The sequence below is a fragment of the Dipodomys ordii genome, unplaced genomic scaffold (assembly GCF_000151885.1).
Source record: "Dipodomys ordii isolate 6190 unplaced genomic scaffold, Dord_2.0 Scaffold60, whole genome shotgun sequence".
In the NCBI taxonomy this organism is placed as follows: domain Eukaryota; kingdom Metazoa; phylum Chordata; class Mammalia; order Rodentia; family Heteromyidae; genus Dipodomys; species Dipodomys ordii.
In genome coordinates this window covers 3,588,969-3,612,940 of record NW_012267276.1, presented here as the reverse complement: position 1 = coordinate 3,612,940, position 23,972 = coordinate 3,588,969, and the positions used below count along the sequence as shown (strand labels likewise).

Sequence of the window (23,972 nt, the reverse complement as noted above, 5' to 3'; positions counted from 1 at the left end):
TTACTATCAGTAACCTTCTTAACCAAATATTCTGCTACCTATCTAAGTCACTCAATAATCTATGAGCTAATTGGGATGCTAGGTGTCCTCCAGAGGACAAAATTGGAGAGATGACCAGACAGCCAAAGAGAAAATTAGGCTAATATGTATCAGAAATGATGGGGAATTTAGGGGTAAGGGGGAAGCGTGGAGGGCACAAGAAAAAAAATGAGAGCAATAATGATCAGCTTAATAACAGGGAAGAATGCCATGTAATCTTTTAAAGGATAAATGTATGAAGATAAATTATGTTGGTTGCATTTGGTGGTGCAAATATTTCACGTACCAAAACCACTGCTAAACTTTCAATTTTATGCTAGTAGTGTGCTTCAATCCACTGGGGAACCTTGTATGATTAAGTAGTTTTGTGTGGGTGTATGGAAAATAAGGCAAGGGGCTTGGTTGCATATTTGGACTGACACCAGAACAGAGTGGCAAATACAAAGAGTAAGAATTTAATCCATTTTGGAGTTGATTCTGGTGCAGAGTGATATTTAAGGATCTAGCTTTAGTTTTCTACAAGCAGTTAACCAATTTTGCCAGCACCATTGACTGAAGAGGCTGTCTTTCTTCCATTTTATTTTTTTAGCTGCCTGATCGAAGATTAGATGGCTATAGGTCTGTAGGCTCATTTCTGGGTTTTTAATTGTATTCCATTGGTCCTGAGGTCTGTTCTTGTGCCAGTACCAAGCTGTTTTGATTACTATGGCTTTGTAGTAGAGTTTGAAATTTGGTACTGATATTCCTCCAGCACTGTTCTTTCTGTTAAAGATAGTTTTTGCTATTCAGGGTCTTTTATTGTTCCATATGATTTTTTGGATTACCTCTTCTACACCTTACCTACCTATCTATCATCTATCTATTACCTATCTGTCTGTCTTTTTAGCTATCTACCTACCTATCCGTCTATCACCTATTATCTACTTTCCTACCCATCCACATAATTATATACTATGGTGGTTAATCTTGATTGTCAACTGAATTGGATTGAGAAAGGCCTAGGAGATTTGTAAAGCATATTTCTAGGTGTGTTTGTGAGAATGTTTCCAGAAGTGGTTACATCATGAGGATTCTGATCTAATAATGCATTAATCCCTTTCTGCATTCATAATTTACTAGCATTATTGGGAGGTAGTAAAAAATAGGATCAGGCCTAGTTAGAGGAAGTAGGTCACTGGGCATGCTTCAAAAACAGTATCTTGCTCTGGACACTTCCTGTTGCTGTCCATCATGGGGTGGTCAGTATCTTTCTCCACATACTTCTGGTGCCTTGTTGTTCTGCTTCACAATGGTCCCAGAAACATGGAGCCAAATAACTGCGGACTGACTTTTCTGAAACTGTGACCTAAAGGAAATCCTTTAGGTTCTTCTGTCACATGGTAAGACAGTAAGACTCATCTATCTATCTATCTATCTATCTATCTATCTATCTATCTATCTATCTATCTACAATCTATTTTCTATCATCTTTCTCAGATATATAAGTAGCCATCTTTATTTATGCTAAATGGATAGGCTAACTTTAGTTAGCCTTAAAAATTTTTTGTATGTCTCTCTCCCTTTAAAACATCATCAGGAAGCCAGGTGCCTGCAGTGTCTCACACCTGTAACCCTAGGGACTCAGGAGGCTGAGATCTGAGGATTGAGGTTCAAAGCCAGCATGGGCAGAAAAGTCCATGAGACTCTTATCTCCAATTAACCATCAGGAAACCAGAAGGGGTACTGTGGCTCAAGTAGTAGAGCGCTTGCCATGAGCTGAAGAGTGCAGGGATAGCGCCCAAGCCCAGAGTTCAAGCCCCAAGACCGACAACACACACACACACACACACACACACACACACACACACACACACACACCAAAAAACAAATAAAAAAACCCCACATCACCATTAGGGGCTTTTTGAAAATACCATCTCTTGTTCTGTTTCCATAGCTAGTCATCCAATGACTGTGTTCCTGTCAGCAAGTTATAGCCTGGCCTTCCCAGAAAACTGCTAATATTAGCTGAGGGAGGGATGGCTGCTCACCGAGGCCAGGGAAGTTTCCTAGTATGCCACTCCTTTGCACCTGTCCTTGTTTTTCCAATGTTTTCCAGGGTTCCTTTTCTGACCTTTCAGAAGCCCTGTATTTTTTTTAAAAGAAATATTAGATGAGCATGATGACTTATGCCTATAATTCCTACTCAGGAGATGGAACCAGGAGGATGTCAGTTCAAGGCAAGTTGGGGCAAAGTTACCAATATCCTATCTGAAAAGCAAAATGGTGGAGGGTTTAGCTCAGGGAATAGAGTATTTGCCTCACATGGGTGAGGCCCTAAGCCCAATGTCCAACCTATCACTCTGGAAAAAAGGAAGCAATGCTTTAGTAGCTTACATTGATTTGCCCTCCAGTCAAAAGTAATTACAAAGTTTTGGATGAAATACTTAAACTGCTTGCTGCCTGCAGGCGCTGAGAACAATCTACTTGAATAGCTCAGAGGGCTGAGTATAAAGAATCACACCAGCTTGGGTGTCTCACTGAGCTAGTCATTATTCGGAGGACATTTGTATTACATTGCAAAGGAGAACAGGGGAAATAGAAAGGCGGTATATTGACTGAAGATGTTCACACTAGCCAGACCACCTGGAATTCAACAAATATAATCCCAGAGAAGAAATAACTTCATCAATGCTCCCATTTAAACATTAGCCAACACCTCACACTAAGTACACCTACATAGGTTAGGTTGAAGTAGCAAGAGCTTGAGGAAGTGGCTCAAGTGGTAGAGTGCCAGCCATAAGTAAACAAACAAGCAAGAGCAGAAGGCTCTGAATATTCATGCCCCAGTACCACACACACACACACACACACACACACACACACACACACAATTTTTGATGGATGGAAGAGGTGACATTAATCAAGATGCATTGTGTACTTAAACTGGCATGTTGAATGGAAACTCTTTTGTAGAAGTAGTTAAGGAAAATAGAATAAATAAAAAAGTAAAGAAATCAGCAGCTGGGAGGCTGAACTGCAGAATAAAGATGTCAGCAGCTCCAGGGTTCTGAAAAGATGGGGCTTGGAACCCAAGTCCATCGGAGAAGACATGTAAACATGTAAGGGCTTCAGCAGAGACTCTAGAAAAGTTGTGTTTTAAGCGTCAAGGCTACAGTTCAAAGCTAAGAAAACATCTGAAAGAGGCCACTCTCACAAGCCTTAGATAATATATGAATAAAATTCAAGTGGTCTACTGATGTTCTATTTGCCTGCTGAAAGAAAATGATTCAACAGAGGAAATGAGATGAATAATCTTTCATAGGCAACAGCTATATTTAAACAAAATTATAGCTACTGCTATAAAAAGACCAAATGATACAGGAAAACAAGGGGAGAAAAGAGAAGACAAGAGAAGGGGGAGGAGAGAATATAAATATTTGTACACGATGATTCAAATATTGAGGTTAAACCTATAAGGATTTTATTACTGCTATTATCAATATTAGAGCAAACAGAAACAAGGTTAAAATTTTAGCACTGGTTCATTTTCTACATGCAGATAAAAAAGTTAGATCCTTATGTCACACCATACAAAGATGTCCATTCAAAATGCATAAAAGACTCTAATGTAAGCCCTAAAACTTTAGATGAAAGCATAGGAGAAAACGAACTTTACAACTTTGGTGGGGGTGGGGGCAGGGAGGATTGGGTGGGGGGGGCAGGGGAGGATGGGAAGGGATGGGAAGGGGAAACAAAGGAGGAGGCTACAATGCTTGATAAGAAATGTACTCATTATCTTGCCCATGTAATTGTAACACCTCTGTACAGTATTTTCACAATAAAAAATAAAAATAAAAAAACCCCAAGATACTGACCATATATATCTATATCTATATCTACATATATCAGGGAAGCAGGGATGTGGTTGGGATCCATGACTCCAAAAGCAGAGGTAACAAAAAAGGTAAATTAAAGCAATTTGATAAATTGATTTAAAAAAGGATAAATTATATGCAAGACCCAAAATAAAAAACAGTGACAACAGGAGATAAACCAAAGGAAAATAAAACAAAAGAAAAAAGAAATAACTTCACACAGTACATTAAAAACACATACACAAACAAACTCTTGATTCCGTATCTTACAGTTCATTTTAATTAGCATCATTTGTATTGTCATATGTACATAGCTATTGAGCTATTCTGATTCTCTGCTAGGACTATTCTAGACTTATACTAATTATTATAAATGAGGGAAATCGTGGAGCCTATGTTTCTTTGGGTCTGGCTTATATCACTTAAGGGAATAAAAAATGATAAGACAAAGGACAAAGAGTAAACCAATGCAACAGCGATGCTCACAAGACACCATGTTGGAAATGAACTTTATAACTTGGGGAGGAATAGAGTTAAAACAGGGAGAGAAAGTGAGAGAAAACGAGGGAGGGGGTAACACTGTTCAACAAGAAATGCACTCAGTACCTTACTCATATAACTATAACCCTTTTGACATACAATAAAATAAAATATTATTTAAAAAGAAAAGAAAAGATAAATGATAACAAAAGATAAATTAGATAAATTGAAAATCTCTGCATAGTAAGAGGGACAACAAAGGGAAGATTCAACCTTATAGGATATTTACTAAGCATACATCTGACAGAGATTCATACTCAAAACAGGTAAGGAACTCAGAAAATTCAATGGCAAAGAAACAACCTGATTTTAAAATGTATAAAAGATCATATTGATATTCTTTTTTAAAAACACAGATAGGAAAAATAGTTTAACATTGTGAATAGTCAGGGTAACTCAGAATAAAACTACAGTGGCATATCAGCACACATCTTTTAGAATGGCTGTTATAAAAAGAAAAGAATTGACAGCTGAGGATGTGGAGAGAAGGGACTGTAGATCAGTATTGTTGCCAATACGGCATGGTAGTTACTCACAAAACTAAAAATAGAATTGCCACATGATCCAGCAATTCCCTTACTGACTATAGATCCAACGGAATTGAAACCAGAATCAGTCTTAGATATTTACACTTCCCTATCCATGGCAGTTTGATTCACAGTAGCTAAGATATGCAATCAATTTATGTAACTATCAGCATATCCATGGATAGATAAAGAAAACTGTATACTGGAATAGTATTTATTTTCCTAAGGGAGAAAATTCCTGTCATTTGTGACAATCTGTGTAAACCAGGAGGATATTAGGCCCAGTAAAAACAAACAAACAAAAACTAGCACACAAAAACAAACCCTGTTGGAGCTGTTGGCTAAAGGGTAGAAAATTTCAGTTAGGAGAAATATGTTTAAGAGATCTTGTATATCTATCATTAATAGGTAGTTACTATTACTATAGTATTGTGCACTTGACAGTTGCTAGAAAAGTAGCTGTTAAGTATTCTCATCTTCAGTAAATAATAACTAAGTGAGAAAACACAGACATTAATTAGCTTAACTTACCCATTTCACAATATGTGCATATGGAACGTTACTTTTGCATTGCTGTGACAAGATGCCTGATATAAGCAAGTTAGAGGAGGAAGGATTTACTGTGCTTCAGTTTCAGCACATTTAGCCCATAGTTATTTGGTCCCCTGCACTGGGGCACAACATGGTGACAGGAGTGTGTGACAGAAGCTGTTCCGCCCTACTCACTAGACAGGTAGCAGAGAAAGTAGAGAGGACTGAGATTTAGTACAATCTTCATGAGCATGCCATGAGAAACCTACTTTTTGTACTGACCCCAGTGTTTCCATTACCTCCCCAAATAGCACCCCTATCTGAGGACCAAGTGTAAATGAGGCTGTGTGGGGCATTTCATATCCAAACCATGACATTCCAGCCCTTACTCCCAAAGGCCCCTGTGTAGCTCATAATGCACAATGTATTCACCATCTCCAAGACTCCCCTCAGCCTTAGCAGTTCCCCCGACTTTCCAAAGTCTGAGTTTAAAATCTCTTCTAAGACTCAAAGCCAATTCTAAGCTGTGAGTGGTGTCAGATAAAGATCAGGTTGCATACTCCCAAATCACAATGGCTCAGAGAAACCATACTATTCCAGGGGGAGTAGATGTGGAGGTGGGAGGGAAGGGATGGTAGGGGAAACACAAAGGAGGAGGCAACAATGTTGGATAGGAAATACATGACCTTGCTTATGTAACTGTATCCCCTCTGTGCAGTATTTTTACAACAAAAAAAAACTTACAAAAAAAAAGAGAAATCATACTATTTCAAAAGGGAGGAATGGAGACATATGATGGTGGATCACGTCTGTAATCCTATTTACTCAGGAGACTGAGATCTGAACATCATAATTCAAAGTCAGCCAGGGCAGAAAAGTCAATGAGACTCTTACTCCCATTTAAGCTCAAAAAAGCTGGAAGTGGAGCTTTGGTGCAAGTGGTAGAGCACCAGCTGAAAAAGAATAGGTTGGACCTGAAGGCAAGTCCTAGTATTGGCAACTTTCACCTGACTCAACAAAAGGTAGGAAACCAAATCAAGACTGAAACATACCTTCAGCCCCATATTTGACTACTGGGACCCATAGTGCTGCAACATGAGTTTCAGTGCACAACCTTGAACCGAAAACCTTGGTCATGAGCAGTCTACCTAGTCCATTCTCTCTCTCATTTCTTTCAAATGATAATGGGTTTTGAACTGGGGGCCTTGCATGCTTGTTAAGCAGAAGCTCTTACTGCTAAGTCACACCTCTAGCCCTGACTTTTTCTTCATTATTTTGGAGACAGTCTTGCTTTCTGCTCTGGCATGCACCTGGGTGACAATACATCTATGTTAGACTTGTTTGTAGTTAGGAGAACTGGCGTGTTATCGAGCTCTTCATTGAGAAGGAGCTTCACAAAACATTCTTCTGCTCAGGCAGGTCTCAAACTGCAGTCCTTCCCATTTCAACCCCCCCAAGTACCTAGGATTTACAGGATTTATGATGCATCCTGCCTGGTGTATTACTCATTGCCTGTGATTGTCCTGAGAATACATGTTATATTTCTGGAATCTCTAATATCCTAGAGTCTCCATTTTAGCATGGGCTTCATAGCCTTAAAGTATTACATACTGTACACCATGGGACTCCTTGTGAAGAATCTAATTCTGCTACACATTACTCAAGCTTTCCATTGATACCTCCATGACCCCACAACTCTTGTAACAAAGCTAGTATTGCATAACCAATGACAAGGTCAGTCATCAGCAATAGCTGGATCCCTCTGGACCATGATTATAGTGGCCTCTTAGTGCCTAGTATCTGAACATAGGAAAACACTTCCCTGGGTTGCTCGACACAGGCAGAGTGTAGCAGGAGCCCCCCCCCCCCTTCACAGGGGAATGTCTTTTATAGGATCTCACACAAGTTTATACCCAGGAGTCCTCAGTGGGTGGAGTTTGGCCATGTCCTGTGATGCCTTCTAGGCATTGTCGCTGTTGTTGTAGTGCTTAGCATCTCTGAAGCTTAAAGACACTCCATTCTTGGCCACCTGCATGCTTTTATAAATCTTTCTGTTCTGCGTTGGGCTCCAGATTTTCACTATATGCCTGTCTAAAAGTAGTTAGCAATAACCATACCATAGCCCGACTGCTTGCTTGTTTTAATTTCCTAAACAAATGAATCAGTCCACTATTGTGAATTGCGATTCATTCAAAATATCCAGAACATAGACAAAATGTAGATGAATTCTTTGTCAGAATGTAACAAAAAATTATATTAAGCAAAGCATGCCAGATCCAAAGAAACACAGACTGCGTGGTTTTCCTTATTTGTAACAACTAGAATATGTCTATGATATTCTTAGCAGAGGATCACAATACCTCAATAGAAATGTGCACATGACCATATAAAATGAAGCTTATCAAAATTAACTCCAAGAAATGGAAACAAGAAGTTTTTATAATGTACTGTTTGCAGTTCTGTCTTTCTTCTTTCTTTTGCTTTTGTTGTCACTGTTTTTGATTTCCATATCCTTTGTCTTGTATATTAGTTTATCCAATTTGTAGAAGGGAAGGAGAATCACAGAAATGGTGGGACAAAGGGCGAACCAATGCAAGGATGATCATAGACACTATGTGGGAAGTGGACTGTACAACTTGTGGGGGGAGGGGGAGTGTGTGAGGGAAGTGGGAGGGGTAACATGGTTCAAAAAGAAATGTACTCATGACCTTATTATGTAACCCCTCTGTACATCCCCTTTACAATAATAACAACAACAACAACAACAATAATAAAGAGTGCAATAGTCTCTAGTCCAATTTTCAGCTAATCCATCCTTCCTTTCTGATACAGCACAGGTCTGGCTGTTCCATGTGTGTGGACACAACAGCATGTCAGTGAGTTTGTGTGGTGGACAAACTAGAGATTGGTCAGATCACTTACACAGGTGTGGCCTGCCTTCCTTCCTTCCTTCCTTTCTTCCTTCCTTTCTTCCTTCCTTCTTTCCTTCCTTCCTTCCTTCCTTTCTTCCTTCCTTCCTCCAGCTAGGCCCTACCTCCCAAAGCTGCCACAGCTTCCCCCAGGGAACAAAAAGCTGAAGACCACGAGTTGAAGATATGAGCCTGGTAGCTATGGGAGAATATTTCAAACCATAGTCAAACATCATATGGTACCCCATAAATAATAATAGAAGATGTAAAGATCCTTAAAATCCAAGCATCAAATGTGAAAAATTACAAGTTTTATCACGTATTTTCCATTTTTCCACTGATATTGTTTCTATTTCGTCTTCGTTTTTTGATTATTTCCTCATCCCTAGCTCACCTTTAGTCTTCAAATAAGTGGTTACTTTATGTTTTCATGGAGAGCACAAAGGACACTCTAGCTTTAAGTTTTAATCTATTTAAGTAATTATATGAAACTGGCTTCAAAAAGAGGCAATATATTTCATAGAAATTGTGTAGGTTTTAAGTCTGATACCTATGCTCAAACTCTGTCTCAGCCACCTACAAATTGGTATGATCATGCAGTACTCTGAACTCGGTTCTTTCTTCCGTGGGAGTAGATTGATATTTAACCTTAAAGATTGTTTTAAGCAATAAATAAGACACTTTTTATAGATAGAGGGCTTTATCCATAATAGCCAATTCATTTTTATACCTTCTCTGTTGTTTACTACCAAATGGAAAGATGTCCCTACACATAACTGATCGTCATGAATGGCATATCACCTAGGTATCTAACATTATTTTATATCTCCAACCAAAATGGAGCCATTTGAATTTTCTTCAATGTTAATTGCTACAATTGTCTACTCAGTTGGTCAAAACCACAGTTTCTTAAACCCCTTAAATATTGACTGTTGCAAGTATCAGGGACAAGCATTTGTTACCCAGTGCTGTGCATGATTTTGCTCAACTTTCAACAATCATTCCTATTAAATCATTTGTCTCTGACATATTTAATGAAGTCATATTCATGATCAGCATAATCATAGAGCTGCACAGTAGCATGTATTTTGACAGGAAATGTGTTTGTATAAACCAAAGCATGAAGCAAATATATAATTGCATAAAGTGTTCATTATGATTTCAGTGTGACAATTTTGGCTTTGAATTTTTTTGTGCTTATTTAGTCAGCTTAAGCTAGATAATTTTGGGAACAGTTTATCTAAAAATCATTTGTTTTAAGGAAATTCATGTCAAACAATTTGATTATTGAACAATTACAAATATGGCATACAGAACTATGCACTTTACCTTGAAATCTTTAACTCTTGGAGAAATCATACATCTCTAGGAAAATATTATACATTATTGAAATTCGAATTAATTTTAAGCACATTAAATAAAGCAAGAAAGAAACTGAGTTAAAAGAAGTCATGTGCAAATAATATTTTCCTAGAATGTTAGTGACAAACTCCCAGTTTGGCTTCTAGCTAATTCATCAGAGCCAGAGACTGAATAATCACACCTTATATTAAAGGACTTTTAAAAGTGAGGTTATGGCATCTTTCTCTACTGTTGTCAATGATCTCCAGATTTCATGTTAACAGAGCTCAGCACTAATTAGAAATGAGACTTACATCACTCTCGTGACCTTCTCGAAGGTTATATGTGAGGTCATGCTGAATGTCTTCCACGAATTTGTGAGCATATTCTGGGTAAAGGTCTAGCACTTCAAAGAGTCCTTTGAGGATGATGCACTGGAGATCGCAGTAGGTTAAAGCCTTCACATCTGCATTGGTCTTGATCACTTGGTCCTTAATTGATAGGTTTGCACCAATTAAATCTCCTTTCCCTAGAAATAATGAAAAAAAGACACCATTTTAAAGAAAACCAAGGTTAGGACCACTAATTTCTATTGACTTAAGGACTTCGTTTCTCTCAAATTACCCTGAAAAGAGTACAGTCTTTATCTCAGGCAGAATACTGAGACTGGGATTCAATAATCCTTTGTCCTGAAACAGAGCAGCACTCTCCTCCTAACTGTCAAAAGTATCTTAAAACATTGCCAAAAGACTTAAGTAGGTAAATCCATCCCTGGTTATGAATACTGGTCCAGGGCTGGAGGACTTAGCGGGAAGGGACTACAGGAATGTCTCTGGCAGGATTTGGTGAATGGTTTTGGCCATTAATGTCACCTATCAATTGACATTGGTCAAGGGGAGTAATGACGACTTAGATTTTTCTTACTAGAATGTGGCTCTGTGTTACTGAATTATGACTGTTGAAAAGTGTGTTTATTATTTTGATTATAGTGTTTTAGACAACAGTGTAAGAGTGAATTTCAGCTTCTGAACATCCTCAGGTTTTTTATTTGCATTTGATCATGTCTTTAAGACCAAAGAGTGATATGAAAAGAAAACTCTCCATCCTTCTTCTCAGAGTCAAGAGAAGGGAAAACTCTTAGACATTACTGACTGTGAATCTTCTACATTAACATGCAAAATTAGCATGCAAAATACAGCTCATAGTCCTAATGCTCTGTGACAATAAAAAGCCCCCTTTTCCATCAAAATAAATAATAAATAAGTAAAATTGTAAATAAGTAAAATAATAAAAGCTATGGGCTCTTAACATGGGCCACCACAGAAACTGAGATCTGACTCTATTGTTTAGAACATGATCCATGCCTCATCCAACACCCAGCATGCTTGATTGCTTTTTGTTTGCAATCCATCTGCCTACCAGCCTAAGGCTAAAATTCACCTGCCAAGGAATGATCTTGCTTGAGATTGTTGCCTGAATAATATTAGACAATCTGTTTCAATCTTTAAGATCATTAAATTGATTTACTCAGTTTAACAGGAAACTGAGCATCATCAGATGTGCTAAGAAAAGGCTCATTTCAACCTTGGGCTTAATTTAGACAAAGTCATTGCTTCATTCAGCAGCCATGTGAAAAATATATAAAAATAAACACCCATTTAATTTTTATATAAACTCAGGTTACAAGCTGAAATCATGTGACTAAGTTCACTGAGGGCTCTGCACTAGATTTCCCTTATGTCAACAAAGTAGGAGTTTCTTTTGCCTGTCCACCCATAGCATCACACCTAGGCCTTACTTTTTATGATTGTTATTGTTATTATTATTATTTTGGTAGTATTGGGTGTTGAACTCAGGGCCTCACACTTGGTAAGCAAATGCTCAGCCACTTGAGTGATGCCTCCAATCCCTTTTTAGGATGGTTTTTTTTTTTGCAGGTCATGGGGCCTGAACTCTGGGTCTGGGCACTGTCCCTCAGCTCTTCAGCTCAAGGCTAGTGCTCTACCACTGGAGCCACAGCGCCACTTCTGGCTTTTTCTGTTTATGTGGTGCTGAGGAATCGAACCCAGGGCCTCATGCTTGCAAGGCATGCACTCTACCGCTGAGCCACCTTCCCATCCCAGGATGGTTAGTTTTGAGATAGAGTGGTTATATCCTGGCTGGCCTGGGATGTGTGTGTGTGTGTGTGTGTGTGTGTATGTGTGTGTGTGTTGAATACTATACATTTTCACATCTGTACATTTGTAAAGAAATTAGTGGAATGAAGTATCCTATACAATGAACATGTACATTGTCTATTAGACAAATGTGTCTAGAAGAACCTCAACTTCATTATACTTCCATATTTTTGGATTGCCAGGGAATGGCTCTTTCAGGCACAATGATCGTAACCAACACATTTTGGTACCTTAGAAAGAATTTCAGTGTATTTATTCATTCAGTGAATCTTTATGTAACAAGACTTTTGTGTCCTGGACATTAGGTTGAATCTTGGCAATCAAGTACTAGGAAATACCAGCATGGTCCTCACCTGTAGCTATTTTATAGTCTTGCTGATTTCTCACTGTCAAGAATTAGAATCATTTTTTTAAATTGTGAAAATACTGTACAGAGGGGTTACAATTACATGGGCAAGATAATGAGTACATTTCTTATCAAGCATTGTAGCCTCCTCCTTGTTCCCCCTTCTCATCCCTCCCCATCTCCCACCCCCCTCTATTCACCCCTACCCCCGGCCAAAGTTGTAAAGTTTGTTTTTTCGACATAAAGACTTCTACATCTCATTGTTGCAATGGGTCTACTTGTATCCCTATTTAAACAATTTGTTTTTTCCCTTCCCCTCCACAAATTATACCAACATCAAATACAGTGAAAGCAGGGGTTATACCGTGGGGGAGGGACATACAAAGCAACAAAGAATCTTATAAATGTGTTAGAAACAATCTCATGAAAGAAAAAAAGCATTTGAATACATATCTTAGGGTTCATTTTCCTAACATCAACTTATCTGACCTTTTCTGCTTGACTCAGACATATACTAGTTATTGCAAATAAGGGAAACCATGGGACCTATGTTTCTTTGGGCCTGGCTTACTTCACTTAATCCAAGTCTTTCCATTTCCTAACACATGGGGCCATGTCATTCTTTCTGATGGAGGCATAGAATTCCATTGTGTATATATACCACATTTTCTTGATCCATTCATCTACTGAGGGGCATCTGGGTTGGTTCCATATCTTAGCTATGGTAAATAAGGCTGCAATAAACATAGTCGTGCTGGTAGCTTTAGTATGGTCTTGTTTGTGATCATTTGGGTAAATGCTCAAAAGTGGGATTGCTGGGTCTTTTGAGGAATCTCCATACTGCTTCCCAAAGTGGTTGAACAAGTTTACACTCCCACCAGAAGGTTCCCTTCTGTCCACACCCCCTCCAGCATCTGTTGTTATTAGAGTTCTTGATTATAGCCATTCTAACTGGGGTGAGGTGGTATTTCAATGTTGTTTTGATTTGCATTTCTTTTATGGCTAGAGAGGTTGAGCATTTCTTCATGTGTCTATTGGCCATCCTAAGAATTAGAATCTTGAGCTAAGTTACTTCTTTACTTTGGCTCTCAGTGTCCTTATTTCTCTAACAAGTGATAGATTTCTACCGCCTCTTAAGGTCACAGGTTTTACAACTATTGTGCCATTGAGAAATAAAAAGATAGTGGGATGTTTCTGTAGACCATCAGGTTAGAGTTAGAACCAAATTTAGTCAATGTGCATCATCTGTGAGGACTCCATTTAGCAATTGTCATTTAAATGACAAAATGACAACTGAGAATTCGGTGGAAAATCACAATCATTCAGACATGAAATGAAGGTAGATAAAGCAAATTATATGCTTATAATTAAGTCTTACCCCTGTGGCAACTATTTCTCAAGATATCAATATTCATGTGTTGACTAAAATAGAGTTGCTTGAGGAAGTTCATGGTTTGACAGCTTTTCATTGATGCTTCTCCCTTATAACATTTTTCTATGTTAATTCATTTCATTGGCAGAGTGAACATGTGGATCAAATGTTAAGCTGTGCTTATATTGATCAAAGTCAGGTTGGATTAAAATTTCCTTCTCATATTACCATAGAGAGGTAGAATACACAATTTTATTGAAACAATGTTAAACACAGAAAGAAAATATCAATGCTTTATCTTTATTAGAATTTAGCTTCAATACCACACACCAGTGTTTAAAATGGCCATGTGGTAATTCTGCACTTTGATCACTTGAATATATACATGTTTAAGGGAGGGAAGTGAAAATATCAATCATGAAAATCACAATTCATGGAAGAACATTAAGCCACAAACAAAATAACAATGGAGTATACCTTTCAGCTATAAGTGATTTTTTTTTCAGTGAAAAGAAATCTAAATTTAGATATCTTTTACAGTCACAATGAAGTCTCTGAATGTACCTTTTTGCTTTGGTGTCACGGAGATGCCTTCATATACAATTGCCTAAATCATTACTGGTTACCACATTTTATTGGGTGTTTGTTTTGGTTTTGGTTTTTGGCCAGTCCTGGGGTTTGAACTCAGGGCCTGGACACTGTTTCTGAGTCTCTTTGTGCTCAGGGCTAGTGCTCTATCACTTGAGCCACAGTGCCACTTCCAGCTTTTTCCAAGTGGTTTATTGGAAATAAGAGACTCACAGACTTTTCTGCCTGGGCTGGCTTTGAACCATGATCCTCAGATCTTAGCCTCCTGAGTAGCTAGGATTACAGGTATGACCATTGGTACCTGGCTGTTAACCACATTTAAAATGAACTGTGAAGCTGGGTGCTAGTGGCTTACACTTGTAATCCTAGCCATTCACAGGGGTTAGGCCTGCCTGGATAGACAAATATGAGCAACTCTTATCTCCCATTAAGTGGAGGAATGGTTCAATTGCTAGAACAGCAACCGTGAATGAAAAAGCTAGGGGGCCAGTAGCCAGGTCTTGAGCTCAAGTCCCAATACTGGCATTGAAAAAAATAGGCACTGTGATTAGGATAAGGTCCACATTAATCTATTTTTAAGTAGTTCACTATTTTTAATTACATGTATCAACCCATAGGTTATGAAAAATGGCCAGAAGCCTCTCAAAAGCAGGCAATGTCAATAGGCAGGTTATAAAAGTTACATTCATCCTAAGGAAATGCACAGGAAAATATAATCAAAAGTTAAGCTTCCAAAACAAATCAGAAATAATGGTCAATTCTAACTTAGAGTCACAGAATGATGGCATAAGTGGCCTTTAACTTTGCCAACTTGAGAGAAGGCTGGGCGAGTATTGAATTTCCTCTTTTGACACTCTGTATATACTATACTTGAGTCAATGAAAATATGTATTTAAGCATATGCCTGTATGTGTGTTTATATAGGAGGTTATATTTTGGGTCTAAGATCCACATATGAGAAGAAACATATGTCACAAAGGTAGCGATTTTAGTACCTGTTTTACCCACCAGCTTTCAATAGGTATTATTTGAATATATCAGCATATGAGTAGATTTTTTTTCTTAAAGAAGTGGTTAGAAGTTTTCCTACATTAGCCTTACTGACCATCTTTTGTCAGATGCCCTTTAAATTCTAATGAAGAATAATTATGTCTTAATATTTATGGGACCAAATTTTCACCATTATGAGTTTTCTTTCAGGAGCTACAAAGAGCCCATAGTTACTTTGACAATGTTAGTTAATGACTATAATGAGAGTCTGCTCTTAAAGTACAGCCATTCTTGTTCTATTTTTAGTGCAGATAAAACTTAATTTGGGTTCTGTGAACTGATTCTTCGCAAAAATACAAAAGTGCTATCTTAAGATTTTACCAGGAGGCAATATAAATGATAAATGATTTGACTTCAAGGATCGAAGAGAACTGAATTCTTTTTCTTACTATCTGATTTGGGCAAGTCAACTAATGTACTATTTATTCATTTGTAAGATAAGGGTACTATTAATACTACTGGTTATTTTCTAAAAGCCCATACTAATAGGTTGTATGTACCATTTAGGGGAATTAAACCTGTCTGAACAATAGTCTTGGTTTATAGGGTCATGTGTAATTTTCCTACTCTTGCTGGTTGGTCCCCATCCCACTCCAATTGACCTCCTCACATTCATACTCTAGAGTAAAATTTCAGAGATGTTTTTTGGTGGAGACCTACCAAGAATGGCCAGCACCATGCTGTCCTTAAGAACCTCCATGGAGCCTGAGCATACGAAGTAGATGGCCTGCAAAGCATCCCCTTGACGAAGCAGATATTCGCCCGGAGCACAGAACGAGGTCTTGATGTGCAGAGACAGAGACCGGAGGCAGCCTCGGCTGGCACATTCAAACAGGGACAACTGTAATATCTCCTTGTTCAAATGCATGGTGATGTCAGAACGGAGCTCATCAGGAAAGTCTTTCAACAGCTGCCAGAGAGGAAGGAGGAAACCAAGTTGGAGTTAAATATGATCATTTTACAAGACAACAAGGAATTCTTCTTAGTGTGTGGTCAAGCAGGTCACAGAAGAAGAAATCTACCCATCCATGTACAATCCTGAAGAAATTTTCTTTTTCAGTGACTCTAATTTTGTGCCACGAAATAATCATCTGATAATAAATCTGCATAAGTAAAAAAAAAATTAAAGTTTCCTGGGAGGATCACCTTGGTTTGTATCTGTCAAGGAATCTTTTTTTTTTTTAACTTTTCTGATGTTTTTTTATTTTTTATTGTGAAAATACTGTACAGAGGGGTTACAATTACATGGGCAAGATAGTGAGTACACTTCTTATCAAGCATTGTAGCCTCCTCCTTTGTTTACCCTTCCCATCCTGTCCCATCCCCCTCATCCTCTCCCCGCAAGTTGTAAAGTTTGTTTTTGACATGACAACTTGTACTTCTCATTGTTGCAACAGGTCCACCTTTATCCTTATTTAAATGACTTGTTTTTCCCCTTCCCCTCCACAAATTATACCAACATCAAATACAGGGAAAGCATGGGTTATACTGTGGGGGAGGGACATACAAAGCAACAAAGAAATAATCTTATAATTGCATTAGAAACAAATGCATGAAAGAAAAAAAAACATTTAAAATACATACCTTAGGATTCATTTTCCTAACATCACCTTATCTGACCTTTTCTGCTTGATTCATACATATACTAGATATTGCAAATAAAGGAAATCATGGGATCTATATTTCTTTGGGCTTGTGTTACTCCACTTAATATAATTTTTTCCAAGTCTTTCCATTTTCTAACAAATGGGGCAATGTCATTCTTTCTGATGGAGGCATAGAATTTCATTGTGTATATATACTACATTTTCTTGATCCATTCATCTACTGAGGGGCATCTGGGTTGGTTCCAGATCTTAGCTATCGTAAATAATGCTGCAATAAACGTAGTTGTGCTGGTCGCTTTAGTGTGGTCTTGTTTGTAAACATTTGGGTAAATGCCCAAAAGTGGGATTGCTGGGTCATAGGGGAGCTCTATGTGAAGTCTTTTGAGGAACCTCCATACTACTTTCCAAAGTGGTTGAACAAGTTTACACTCCCACCAACAATGAAGTAAGGTTCCCTTCTGTCCACATCCCCTCCAGCATCGTTATTATTAGAGTTTTTGATTTTTGACATTTGAACTGGGGTTAGGTGGTATCTCAATGTTGTTTTGATTTTCATTTCTTTTATGGCTAGGGAGGTTGAGCATTTCTTCATGTGTCTATTGGCCACCTTCTTTCTTCTTCAGAGAAGTTTCTCTTTAAATCATTAGCTTATTTATTGGGCAGTTGTTTCTTTGGAGATTTGTGGTTGGGGGATTTAATTTTTTGAGTTCCAAGTATATTTTAGATATGAGACCCTCTGTCAAGGAATCTTATTCAGGATAGAAGCTATGGGATTTGGACCTACTGGTGTTTCCTCTGGCACCATGAATATGAAGAGAGGAGAAACTAAATCACCATTCTTAAAACATGGGATATTGGTTTGTGGGTAGGTTGCAGAAAGGCTGGATGATTTACATCTTACCTGTATCACAGTGATGGTCTGGGGTATTATTGTTAGGTGTCAGAAAACACTTTTCTAGAATTTTATTTTATTTTTACTTTTTGTCAGTCGTGGGGCTAGAACTCTGGGCCTGGATGCTGTCCCTGGGTGGTAGGCTAGCGCTCTACCACTTGAGCCACAGAGCCACTTCTGGTTTTCTGGTGGTTTATTAGTGATGAGAGTTTCACAGACTTTCCTGCCCTGGCTGGCTTTGAACTGTAATCTTCAGATCTCAACCTTCTGAGTAGCTAGAATTACAGGCATGAGCCACTGACACCCAGCTCTAGAATTTTATTTTTTAAACTTTATTGGTTCTAATAGGAACTTTATGTTGATTAATATAATTATCCAAAATCCACCATTAAACTATTACAAGAAGTACTTGCTTCAAAAAGGGATAATGAGAATGAAAAGAGATCTGACTGACCACAGTAGTAAATTAATACAAAATTCTGGTCAATTTATCTAAAGTGGCATTGTGAAAATGGAGACTTAAGAAAATGGATTATGTTTCATGCTGGATTAAAGATTAGGAAACTAAAGAAGTTAGCAAGGTGCAGGTGGCTCATGCCTGTAATCCTAGCTACTCAAGAGGCTGAGATCTGAGGATCATGGTTTAAAGCCAGCCTAAGCATGAGATTCTTAGCTCCAATGAGACTCTAAACACCTATTAATCACCAAAAAGGTGAGACTCAAATGGTAGAGTACTAGCTTTGAGCACAAAAGCTCAAGGACAGCCCCCAGGCTCTGAGTTCAAGCCCCAGGACTGATACACAAAAAAGAAAGAAAGATATTGGCAGGTTTTTTTTTCTTTACTTGGTTCCTACATTAGAGTATTTGGCTTTTAGCTTAGAATATGTGCTTTCTGTCTGTAAATGGCAATGTAAGAAACAGACATTACCTCATTGGAATCTATTCCATTGTTGACTGACCAGGTTGTTTGAAAATACTCGAGCATCCGCTGCTTGAGCTGCTGGGGCAGGTGATGGACACGGATGAAGTCTTTCAGATCCTTGGTTCTGGTATGATAGAGTGACCACCGGGAGTACATCCTCTGTATGATTGCTGTCACATTTCCAAACACCAAGGCATGCATCAAGGCTAGAAAGAACATCACCACATATAACATGTGAGAAATAACACGGATGCCGCTCTTTACCCACACCCCACACATGTATATTCTATGTATATTAGAACACAGCAGAATGGGCTTAGGTGACCAGTTGGTATGCTATTTGAGTATGAGCAGTTAGGCTACAGAGTACATCATAAAGCAGTCATTTTGCTCTCACCTGACTTGAAAGATTCTAAATACAATTTAAAAGCAATACTATATGTTGGGCACTGGTGGCTTAAACCTGTAATCCTAATCTCAGGAGGCTGAGATTTGAGGGTTGCTGTTTGAAGCCTGCCTGGGCAGGTAAGGCTGTGAGACTCTTATTTCCAATGAATGAATAAAAACCTAGATGTGGAGCAGTGGCTCAAGTGATAGAATCCTAACCTTGAGCAAAAGAGCTCAGGGACAGCACCCAGACCCCCTGAATTCAAGCCCCAGGACACACACACACACACACACACACACACACACACACACACAGAGTAATAATATTCAAAATTGAGCACATTGTCTCACATTTGTTGGCAGCTGCTGGCTGTCATTCTGGAAGGAAACATTTCATTCATTTGTTTATTTATTTACTACTGAGACTTGAACTCAGGATCCACTTGGCTTTTAGCTCAAGTCTAAAATATGTAGAGCTACATAGTTGAACTTGTTTTTTTGAGGGGGGAGGAGGTGGTTTATTGGAGATAACAAGTCTCATGGATTTTCTTGCCTGGGCTAGCTTGGACCTGAGATACTCAAATCTCTATCTCTTGAGTAGTGAGTATTAGAGGTGTGAGCCACTAGTGACCAGCTAACAAGATTTTATTTTGATCTCCATTCATACCAGTATTGTTTTAAAATTGTATATAATCTAACAGTTGTACAATAGTTATACAATTGCTTCAACGGTTCTGTTGAATAAGCTATGAATTTATAGTTTTATAATTATTTTATGGTACTAACAGGTTATTTTAAGATGGTAATTACAGATAGGTTTATTTAAAAAATGTAAACCTATCATAATTAATACACTTTTCCAGAGGTTTTTAGTTTCACCTCCCACATGTCATCTTTTTAAGTTTGATTTTAGGACTGGGATATAGCTAAGTGCTAGAGCATTTGCCTAGCATGTACAGGAGCATGGGTTCCATCCCTAGGGCTGCAAAAGTAAATAAGTTTTAGAGTATTCCTAGTAATATGTGTAGTTATTTTACTCCAAATATGGATGGAATTGTTAGAAATTAGTCTGAGGCTAAGATGAATACAGCTTCAATCTTTAATCCTACTCCAGCTGTGCAGTCCCTTTAAAGGAGATGATAGAAAATTCTAGGCCATTCAAGGCCGGGAATGCACAAAGAAACCAGATATTCTGTGTAGTCATTGTTGAAATCTGTGGAATAGCCAGCATAGGGCATATATTTGCAATTCCAGGTTCAGTGAGATTTGTGAGTCAGATGGTATGGATAAATAGCCTACCATTCCACTGAGGGTTGTCATTCTTAACCACATCACCAGAGTGTTATGAGGGAAGAGACTGTTTACCAGAATTTGGGAGTGGATGGGTAGTATAGATAGGTATTTCTTCTAGAGAAAAGTAGAGCTAAAGGATGGATCTCACTTTCAGGAAGGAACTACTCTGGGGAAGAGCTGTAACCTAAAGCCTGGAAGACCAGGCAAGATTTTGCCCTCCATAATCACTAGCAGAATGAGCTGGAATAGTTTATGCAGATGCTGGAAAATGACCCAAATAGTCATGGACTTGGCTAGGGCTGAAACGGAAAGAAGTAGAGAGCCAGGGGGTACTTATATTTATTACTCTAAGTGATAACCAGATTTTAGGCCCTCTCTTGATCCTGGGGCAGAATTACCTGTTCCAGTAGTTTTTGGCTAAAGAACTTTTATTGTTGCGGTGTTGAGGTTTGAACTCAGGGCCTTGCTCTTACCAGGAAGGTGCTCTAACACTTGAGACATGATCCCAGTAATAGTTTTTGCTTTAAGAAGAGACTGAATGTTTAATGGTACATCCGCTATGATCTATCAACTGTGTTAAAACGTACTTGGCATTAAAATGGACATATTAGTGCAAATGTGTCAACAGGTGATTTCATTTACCTTCTGGATATTTCAGGGAAGCTCAATTCAATTCCGTTTTGCTTTGTTTTTCTTATTTTACCAGAAATGATCAAACACCACTTATACAAATTCCATTTTAATCCAATACTGGAATTAAAATTATCTAACATATTCTATATCATCATTTCTCTTCGAAATAATGGCTATTGTGCCTATAAAGTCAGGCTTTACAAGGGACATCAATATTCTGAAAATTTTACTAGCATGGAATGCAATTAAGGGTCTATACACAAGAGGCCATATAATGTTGCCAAGAGGATCAGACATGACTAGATTTGGATTTTTGTTGTGTGAATTTATCAAGTTATATACAATAGGCTGGCCTTATTTGTGGATTTTTGATCAAGTGCTGTCAACAATACTAACAGATAAAAAAGAAATTTCGGTTGTCACTGGTGGTTCATGTCTGTAATCCTAGCTATTCAGGAGACTGAGATCTGAGGATTTCCCTTTGAAGCCAGCCCAGGCTGGAAAGTCAGTGAGACCCTTATCTCCAATTAACTACCAAAAAACCGGAAGTGGTGCTGTGGCTCAAGTGGTAGAGCACTTGTCTTGAGATGAAGAGCTGAGGGACAGGGCCCAGGCCCAGAGTTCAAGCCCCACGACTGACCAAATAGCTTAATAAATAAATCTCAAAAACAAAAATTTTAATTCCTGCCTGCATTACACGGCTTGGTGGTAAGCCGCTCTTGGCAGTTCTGTGTCATTGTCAGTATGTCAGTATGTTTAAATCTTGACGTGATCTTCTGAATATTTTCCCTAGCCTCAATTTTGTGAAGCTTTGCTTCTCAAATACCCTGTCTTACAAGGTAAAATGTGAATGTGCTTCATTCAAGCAATGGAGTGAAAATTTGAGTTTTGTTGAAAGGAAGCATGCTTTTAGTGGAAGTTGAGTGATGTTACGAGGGAAAATGAATCAAGCATCCACATCCTCAGTACAACATGAAACTGCATCCTGAGTATGCATGATTTTCCTCAATGGCAGCATTCTGGGAACCACATACCTACAGATGCCAAGGTAGCAAGGTTCTACTGCAATCTCATCACATGGACTAATTTTACTTATATATCTTAAAGGGACATGCCAGTATCTTACTCATATGACTGTTTTGATATTCAAACTCTGTGTATGTGTGTGTGTATGAGTGTTTGAAATGTTTGACACAATCCATGGAGTAACACTTGGGGAAAAGACTATGATTTAATTTTTTCTTTTTCATATTTCAACTAGTTAAGATCTCAGTGGAAATAAATTCTTGGTAAAAAGAACTGAAGATATATTCAATTAGTACATGCTACATACAAGTACATGTACAAATACATTGCTACCTGGTGTTCAAGTATAGTTTCCCAGACAGTCAAAAGTATCCCAAGGAGAGAAAAAAATACATATATATACACACATATATATACATATATATACACACACAGATACTCACATATCATATATATATATATATATTAGTAATTTAAAGTTGACTAGTTCTTTGTGGATTCTAACTAGAGTATCATTCTTCTGTATGGTTTTACAAGCACAATCCTGATGCTACTTCAATATTTTTATTTGGAAGAGGAAACCTCTTTTTATGAAAAACACTCACCAGAGAAAAGAATTGATTTGACTCCAAGTCAAAGAAATTAAATACCAATTTCAGACTGTGTTAATGTGCTTTTGGAAGCCCTACCATCTTTAACAGTATGTAATAGTCTTTTCGTGGAGATTAAAATGAGTACTGAGAACAATTTTATTTCATTTATTTGAACACTGGTTTCCTTAATTATTTGTATGATTTTCACTTTGCTTTGCTTAATTATAATGTGTAAAGCACTTAAAGTAAGAGAAGTAATATGTTCAGATCATTTAGCACCTTAATTGTACATTATCAATAAAATGAATTACTGGATTAATTGTAGCATTCATAAGTGGTGTTGTAAAGTACCAGTCTATGTCTGAGTCACCATAATTTCAAAGTCTCATTTCAGCATAAGAATCTACTTCTAATTTAAGGAGTTATTTTATAAACTGACTCTCATAGGATTTCTTTTATTTTTCGAAGTTATTATGGCCTTTCTGTCACTGATTTTCATTTTTTCCTTGGGAAAGAGTATATGTAACTGTCAGGCCCAATCATTTTATCTGCTGTGAAAGTTTGACTTGAGAACTTCTGTATCCAGGTCACTTTAGAAATTATCACTCACTTTCCCTTCATTCTTGGCAAAATTGATGTATCTAATTCCCAAGTGTTAGACCTGCTGAGTGTGTGGGAGGCTCTTTTCCTTCGTGTGGGAGTTTTGCATAAAATGCTTTTTTTGGTGAAATCTCATCTCAGTATCAGGTCTTTGAAGGCAACTTAACCATTGAGAGCTCTAAGAAAGAAGGCAGATATCACATGAAAAAGAGCATCTCTGTAAGATTTCCTGGATTGTATCTTCCCTTTCCCTTCTCCTTTCCATCTCTGTTTTCTTTTCTGGATGTGGGTATAACATCATTGCTGACTTCTTTAACCAACTATTTTGCTATGACTTCAAACTCTCCGCATAGGCTAGTTTCTCCTGATATAAATGGAAACCAGAGCTCAGGTGTGGGGTAATCTTAGAAGACTTTCTCCCTCCTCCCACCGGAAATTTTTCCATTTTTCTTATATCAGGTGGTAGAATACAAATGGCAGAGGAAACAAAGTAAGAATGATTTCTCAAGGATGAATTTAAATATCAGAGCAAAGGCATCTTAAAGAGGGTACGAATTTATAGACAGTGTAGCTCATATGAGTCCAATAATATTATGTCAGCTGGTATGTGTAAGGTCAGTAGACCCAAGGCAGGATTTGACTGTTTCATGACAATATTCATTTAAACTGGATATGTCACAAGTGATCAGCCATCTACAGCAGGAAGTTTGATCTAATCTCTAAGGTTGGGTTGATGGTCCTGTCA

The 23,972-nt window shown here is 38.0% G+C and overlaps 1 protein-coding gene across 1 annotated transcript in view; it reads right to left on the bottom strand.

Annotated features, from left to right (window-relative positions):
• Kcnh8 (potassium channel, voltage gated eag related subfamily H, member 8) overlaps window positions 1-23,972 on the bottom strand; it is a 404,007-nt gene that overhangs the window by 73,854 nt on the left and 306,181 nt on the right. Inside the window, exons 9-11 of the mRNA XM_013022138.1 lie at window positions 18,702-18,901; window positions 15,935-16,184; window positions 10,036-10,270 (exon numbers count right to left, since the gene is read on the bottom strand). Of these exons, the coding sequence (XP_012877592.1) occupies window positions 10,036-10,270; window positions 15,935-16,184; window positions 18,702-18,901 (685 nt within the window). The remainder of the gene's footprint in view (window positions 1-10,035; window positions 10,271-15,934; window positions 16,185-18,701; window positions 18,902-23,972) is intronic.